The following is a 7835-nucleotide window of genomic DNA, read 5'->3' as shown; positions in this document are numbered from 1 at the left end:
CACCCACACGGCATGCGGGGGGTGAGGTCTCCGAAGGCCTCAAGCTGCTATCGCCGGGTCCCCTGCCCCCCTCCCCCTCCCATTGTGCATGCGTGCGCTAATGTGACAACAAGAAAGACAGTAGTAAAACTAGATGTCTGGTAGGTAAATCAACGATAGTTAAAATATGTTAATCACTTACAAGGAACAGGTAAATGAAAGGCATCAAGGAACAATCATGTAAGCCTTTAGCTTGTCGATCCATGTGGCAAAGGACTTGATCGTGTTCTGGAAGCCAAGGAACCCGTGCTCCTTGCTCTTGTTCATGCTGTCTAGGAACGCCTCCCAGACAACCTCCTTCCTAGTCATGGCCTCTATGAGCTTGAACCTGTTCTCCTCTCCATCGTACCCCACCCACTGACCCACTCCAACCCAAACCACCCGGCAAGTATCGATCACAGCTGCTTCCACGTGTACACATCCCCGTTGCTGTAGTTGAACGCCTCGTTCTTGGCCATGGGGTCTATGGCCACCCAAATCTGCTGCGCTGTTGGAACAGGTGGTAACCACTGAGTTTCTGATCTTAGAGCTGGCTTACAGCTGGCCTATCTCATTATTATGAGCCTGTGCTCCCACAGGTCCCAAGTGTACTAGAGCTGATAACATATAAGGCCTTGGGCCTTACTCACCCAAAAAGACTAGCCTGATAGGTAGGGACTTCTCCCGTCTTATATGTTGTGCTTCCCCTCCATCGCTACATGATGTGAGACTAAACCCCAACAATCTCCCCCGTAGTCACACATAGGGGTGCCCCCGCCATACGTGACGCTCAAGATTTTTTTATCGGGTTTAACTTTTTTGACCATGAGCTCTGATACCAATTGTTGGAACTAGTGGTCACCACCGAGTTCTCGATCTGTTGGAGTTGGCTTATAGCCGGCCTGGCTCATTACCACGAGCCTACGCTCCCACGGGTCATAGGTCCACTGGAGCTAACAACATATAAGGCCGGCCCTGCTCGTTGCCATGAGCCTATGCTTGCACAGGTCCCAGGTCCACCGGAGCTGACAACATATAAGGCCTTGGGCCTAACTCAACCCACCCCAACAATCTCTCTCGTAGTCACACATAGGGGTGCCCCCGCCATCATGACGCTCGAGATTTTTATATCGGGTTTAACTTTTTTTGAGCATGGGCTCCGATACTAATTGTTGGAACCGGTAGTGACCACCGAGTTCTCGATCTATTGGAGCTGGCTTGCAGCCAGTCTGGCTCATTACTACGAGCCTACACTCCCATAGGTCTTAGGTTCACTAGAGCTGACAACAAATAAGGCTGGCCTGGCTCACCTACGCTCCCACAGGTCTCAGGTCCATCGGAACTAACAACATATAAGGCCTTGGGCCTAACTCAACCAAAAAGACTAATTTGATAGGTTGGATTGCCCCATCTTATATGTTGTGCTCCCTCACCATCGATATCCAATATGGGACTAAACCCCAAAAATCTTCCCCTTAGTCACACATCGGGGTGCCCCCGCCATATGTGACGCTCGAGATTTTTTATCGGGTTTATCTTTTTTAACCATGGGCTTTTGATACCAATTGTTGGAATCGGTGGTGACCACCGAATTCTCGATCTGTTGGAGCTAGCTTACAGCCGGCCCGGCTCGTTATCATGAGCCTACGCTCCCACAGGTCCTAGGTCCATCGGAGCGGACAACATATAAGGTCTTTGGGTCTTACTCAACCCAAAAGACTAGTCTGATAGGTTGGATTGCCCCACCTTATATATTGTGCTCCCCCACCATAGATATCCAATGTGGGACTAAACCCCAACATGCTTCGCCACGAGGTCCGTGTCGGACGCGTTGTCGAACCCCTCCCAAGCACCACAGGACCCCGACCACCGAAGCACAGCGCGCTCCATCCGGCAGATGGCCACGTACGCGTAGAGGTTGTAGATTATGTTCATGGCCGCTTTGAGGGGTGAACCCAAAGTTGAGCCTGGGGCGGTGCAAAAACCAGCTTATGGCGATAGTGTCGCGCTAGGAGACGGTGTTGACGAGGATGTCCTCCTGGTCGTAGTAGAAGTTGGGACAGTCCCGGCGCAGCATGTCCTCGGTGTAGGGCGGGTCCAGGATGGGGACCGTCTTTGCCGATGGCCTCGAAGGCTCCGATGTAGTGCTTGGTCCTGGTCTATAGGCAGATGTGGGCGAGTGCGGAGCAACTGGGGACGACGACTGAGAGCACATTGCGAAGCATGCCAGAGTTGGCCTCCTAGTTCTAGGCCTCCATGGGGCGCGAGGACCAGGCGACGTAGAAGATGTGGGTGACGTCGGTTAGCGATGTCAGGTCCTCAGCGATGGCGGTGGAGTCGGTGAGGTCGACGTGCAGGTGGGTCATGTAGGACGATGACGGAGGGTGCCATGGCGAGGGTGGACTGCGGGACAGCGTGTAGACCTTCCATGGCCCGCCAGGGGTGTCCAACAGCATGAGGATGTCGACGAGGGAGGTGCCCACTATTTCGGTGGAGCCGACGACGAGCGTGACGCTGTCGAAGGACTGGTGGCCGGACGTGACAGCGTGGCCATCTCCATCCTACCGCCACTTCATGCCCACCACCAGCTCATGCCTATCGCTCCACGCGTTGATTGTCACAAACTTGATCCTTATCGACGCCGACGAACGGGCACACAGGTGCAGAAAGATACGGAGGACTAGTACCATATATTTGTTTGGTCCTTTTCTGAAACCAAATTATGACTAGAAAGCAGCGCGGCCTTGCCGCGCGGTCCCGTGTGGTGCTTGCATCATGAAGCTAATAATTATATTGCAATTAGTATTACTTAGCTTCTGTGGAGAATAAATAGCAGTAGTATAATATAATTATACAGATCAGTGGAGTTGATGTTGATCATTGCCATTGCAGAGGATAATAGCTGGAGTCTTTTTTTTAATTAAGAACTATGCACGACACACCTATCATTGTGAAATTAAGAATTGTATATATAGGATCGTGAAGCCGGTAGAATCACTCAATTGTTTTATTTTATGTGTGTTATGGGTAAGCTAGCATAAAAATTTCATAGCAATTTGAATAAAGAAACTAACTCTATTATTTTTTTAGAAAACTCTTGAGAAATCTAGATCCACATTAATAGCAAAAAATTACACTAAAATATGTGATGTTATGTGTTTACAGTGTAGTGCTAGTTGTGTAGAGTTCAACAAACTTGGTTTGGCATTTTTTAATTTTTTATTTGTTTTATTATGTTATTTACAAAATTTCAATCGTTTTAGATAAATAACAAATTCGTAGGAAAATAGAAAAACATCATCGGGCCGAATTCGGCCCAGTAAGGCCCAGGTTCGGTGGGAAACAGGCTCGAGCGGGAGGCAGGCCGACCCATTCCAAAGACCTGGATTGCGGGTTGATTTCAGTAAAGTTCGAGGATTTTTTTGCAAAAAAAACCACGCCTCGTACGCTCTGGGCCGTCCACGCGCCCGATCCGACGGCGGAGAACGGCTGGCGACGTGGCCACGCTCGTCGGCCAGCTTTTGGGTGTAGGTTTCATATGTAAAGATGTGAGCTATTTTTATGTATTCCAAGTTAACTTACAAGAAAATTTGATTATTCTTGTGGGTTACGCTAAAACCAATAGGTTTATATTTATTTCTCTATGAGTTTGTCGAATCGACAGGTTAATTAATAGTTCCTATATTTCAAATTGTAAGTTGTTATGACTTTTTTTTAATATATAGTGTTTATTAATATATAGATAAAGTTATGCACCTGGAACTCAAACGTGCGCGTGCACCGTGAACCGGATGGCTGCACACAAAACGTGCACACGAAACTTAAACAATCTCCAAGAAAATAAAAACTCGCACACATGTAATGGGCTAAATCAATGTAGCCCAAATTTTTAGACCCAGCCCAGTCGCCTTTCTGGCCCGAAAACAAGAACATGAAGCCATGGTTCATACTGAACGCAGATGTGGAGCAAAGAGCAATAACTTGACGCATTGATGTAAAAAAAAAAACACTTATCCCACGCACAGCATAAGAACTCCATAATGATGGGTCGCTCGGTATCCATCCACATCCGGAATGGAAGAAGAATAGCAACCACGCAACGTGAGTTTCTGTTGCCCGATATACCCGGGTGTGTTTAGTTCGCGAAATGAAAATTTTTGGATGTTATATCGGATGTTTTGGGATGTCGGAAGGGGTTTTCGGATACTAATAAAAAAACTAATTACATAGCTCACCTGTAAACTATGAGACGAATTTATTAAGCCTAATTAATCCATCATTAGCGCATGTTAGTTACTGTAGCACTTATAGCTAATCATGGACTAATTAGTCTTAAAACATTCGTCTCGCGATTTCTAACCAAATTATGCAGTTAGTTTTTATTTTCGTCTATATTTAATACTCTATGCATGTGCTGTAAGATTCGATATGATAATTTGAGGTGAAAATTTTTGGGAACTAAACCAGGCTTAATACTAGATGAACAACAGAGGTCCATGATTGAAGAGCAGCCTAGCTGTGCCGTGTCTATCTCTGCTTTGTCGGAAGGAAGTAGAACCCAAATCAGATCTTGAAGAGCCAATCAGTGACTTGTCAAAGATGCTGACAACCACCAATCCCTGCCCAATCAGAATTAGCGCACAAAGAAGACGTGCCTTCCTTGAGCTTCAACTACTAGCTCAATTGAACCTCTCCGGATTGAGAAGTGAACACAAGGAAAGACGAGACATGAATGAGAATAGCTCACAAATAAACAAGATTTTGCGCCCCAGGTTTTCCATCCCATCCGATGCAAAAGAAAAACTGGACCAAAAAGATGGGGCATCCGAGGCAAAATTGGCCTTGTATATGACTGAGACGAGTAACAATGTCGCATTTAGAGACCAAATTCCAGGAAAAATGTGTAGCAGGGAAAGACTTGCTGGCCTTGTATATGACTGAGACGAGTAACAATGTCGCATTTAGAGACCAAATTGCAGGAAAAATGTGTAGCAGGGAAAGACTTGCTGGCCTTGTATATGACTGAGACGAGTAACAATGTCGCATTTAGAGACCAAATTCCACGAAAAATGTGTAGCAGGGAAAGACTTGCTGCAGCCAGTGTTATCAGTTACTGCATCCTACTCCATCCTTGCAAGGATTTGGCTCTTTGCTCGGTTGTCTATCTTTCTTGTAAGGCTGTTGTGTATTTGTTTGATCACTAAGAAAGAATAAAGATGTGAAAGCAAGCAAGACACTGATTATTAATACCGAAACAAAACATTTCAGTGACTTCTCAACATGCAGAACCATCTCTAGATAATGTGACTGAAAAAAAAGGAAGGGATCCACAATAGCAGACGAAGGACATGTAAAGATTTAAAAGAATGAGCATCCGCTTGTAATGATATAGCAATGCTTGTAATGAAAACATTCGATCAATAATTCAATGTTCACACAGTTACAGGGCAAGTATTGCCAGCCAAGGAAGAATAACTTATGAACAACGTGTTGATCTCTAAAACATATTTACTGATACAAGAAAAAGATTGACAACCGAACGAAGAACCAGAGCCTTACAAGAATGCACCACAAATGGGGTAAAACAAAATTGATTGATGTACCAAGTGATTCACAGATATAGCAATGCTAGTAACAAAAACATTCAGTTAGTGATTCAATACACACACAATTTCAATCAAACTGAAGCTGAACAAGAATAACTTATTTGCAATGTGTTGATCATCTTTATTTGTTCCTAGTATACAACATGCAAACCTGGCAAAGATAGCAAAATGTATGAAATGGAACTAAATTACAAGAGGCCTGGAAGTTGATAAATGAGCAAAGATAATATGGCACACAAAAGAAGCGAAACAGCAATAGAGAACTGAATTGCAGGGACGAATCAGGGAACAATCTTGAAGACCTTCATCTTCTCGATCCATGTGTTGAAAGAGGTGACGGTGTTCCTGAAGCCCAGGAAGCCATGCTCCTTGCTTTTGTTCATGCTGTCCAGAAGCTGGGTCTCGACAGCAAACATGGCATCGACGAACCACCAATTGGTGATCTCGTCAAGCTCCGTCGCTATGAGGTCATTCTCCATGACAATCTCCGCCCAGACGGCTTCCTTCCCGGCCATGGCGTCCTCGAGCTTGAACCTGTTCTCCTCCCCTTCGTAGCCAGCCCATTCCACCCCGAAGTGATCGGCGAGGACCGGCCACAGCTGCTTCCACTTGAAGAGATCCCCGTTGCTGCAATTGAAGGCCTCGTTCTTGGCGAAGGGATCGACGGCGGCCCAGATCTCGTGCTCGGCGATAAGGTCGGCGTCGGAGGCGTCGCTGAAGCCCTCCCAGGTGACCCTGGAGCCGGGCCACCGGAGCGTGGCGCCCTCCTTCCGGCAGATGGCGGCGTAGACGCAGAGGCTGCCGACGAGGTTCATGGCGCTGCGCGGGGAGTAGCCGAAGACGGTGGTGGGGCGGTGCACGGACCAGCTGACGGCGCCGTCGCGGCGGGAGACCTGGTCGAAGAGGATGTCCTCCATGTCGTAGTAGAAGTTGGGGCAGTCGAGGCGCGGCATGTCCTCGGTGAAGGGCGGGTCCGGGGCCTGCACCTTGCCGATGGCCTCGAAGGGCCCGACGTAGTGCTTGCGGCCGGTCTGGAGGCAGACGTGGACGAGGGCCGGGCAGTTGGGGACGACGACGCAGAGCACGTTGCGGAGCATGGCGGCGTTGGCCTCCCGGTTCTCCGCCTCGGTGGCGCGGCTGGTCCAGGCGACGAAGAAGACGTGGGTGATGTCGGTGAGGGCGCCGAGGGCCTCGGCGACGGCGGCGGCGTCGGCGAGGTCGAGGTGGAGGTGGGTGACGGCGGGGGAGGGCGCCGGGGACCAGGGCGGGAGCGGGCGGCGCGAGACGGCGTAGACCTTCCACGGCCCGCCGGGGGTGTCGGCGAGCGGGAGGATGTCGAGGAGCGAGGTGCCGACGATGCCGGTGGATCCGACGACGAGGGCTACGCTCTGGTACGAGGGCTCGGCCGCCGCCGCCTGCTCGTCCTGCCGCTTCTTGACCGCGCCGATCGCGCCCGTCCACCACCAGCTCATCGCGGCTTGGGTTGGGCTGGATTTGGCGGCGGCGGCGGGGGTGGGGGAGGCTGGGATCGGGATTCGGGAGGAGAGGAGAGGAGCAGAGCAGGCGGGGAGGCGGTGATGAAGACCTTGTCGTCCTTGTCTTTGCCTGCGGGCTGCGGGGTGTTGTTGGGTGAATAATTGGGTGTCGCGTGTTGCCTGCCTTGTCTAATCTAATACTCTACTCTCTTCGTCCTATTAAGTTTGTCGCTCGAGAAACAGAACTATAAAAGAGGCACGATTTTCAAACGACAAACTCAATGGCACGGGAGCACGGGAGACGGAGGGAGTACGTGTGTTGCGCTGCTTGGCGGGGTCGGGGGTGCGTGCGCCGCGGCCGGCGGTGGTTGCTTTGTTTGTTTTTTTTTGTCGTGTGACTGTGAGCCGATTCGGATCCGACGCGGCTCCTGTTCATCGTGTCACAGCGCTAGGTCTGTTCACAGCAAGGATAATAATAGCGGCGGCTGCGGGCGGCTAGCGAGCTGTGTTTGTTATAGACTTGGATTCTGTTTACTGTGTTTCCTCCTAAAATTTCTGTCACATCAAATATTTAGACACATACATATCTCGTTTGCGTGCTCTTAAACCTGATCTGATCTGTTTTTTTTATGTGAAACAGTGTTTTTCTCTCACAAATTCCTCTAGAATCCTAAAAAATTCCTCCAAACGAACAGGGCCATGGAGTATTAAATATAGACTAATTACGAAATTAATT

General features: G+C 49.0%; 1 protein-coding gene and 1 pseudogene across 1 annotated transcript; both read right to left on the bottom strand.

The window, feature by feature from the left end:
* Nucleotides 1–204: 204 nt before the first annotated feature.
* On the bottom strand, nt 205–2243 carry LOC136539512 ((S)-8-oxocitronellyl enol synthase ISY1-like; annotated as a pseudogene).
* Nucleotides 2244–5701: 3458 nt separating this feature from the next.
* Nucleotides 5702–7287, bottom strand: LOC136539511 ((S)-8-oxocitronellyl enol synthase ISY1-like). The gene has a single exon (XM_066531475.1). It carries the CDS (start codon nt 7094–7096, stop codon nt 5906–5908), a length of 1191 nt encoding a protein of 396 aa, XP_066387572.1. The 5' UTR covers nt 7097–7287; the 3' UTR covers nt 5702–5905.
* Nucleotides 7288–7835: the final 548 nt, after the last annotated feature.

This window comes from Miscanthus floridulus, chromosome 2, assembly GCF_019320115.1.
Source record: "Miscanthus floridulus cultivar M001 chromosome 2, ASM1932011v1, whole genome shotgun sequence".
NCBI classification, from domain to species: Eukaryota; Viridiplantae; Streptophyta; class Magnoliopsida; order Poales; family Poaceae; genus Miscanthus; species Miscanthus floridulus.
This window is presented reverse-complemented; position numbering and strand designations above follow the sequence as displayed.

Bases quoted from the DNA above. Each gene is read 5' to 3' on its own strand.
- LOC136539511 (XM_066531475.1), bottom strand. From the start codon at position 7,096: ATGAGCTGGTGGTGGACGGGCGCGATCGGCGCGGTCAAGAAGCGGCAG.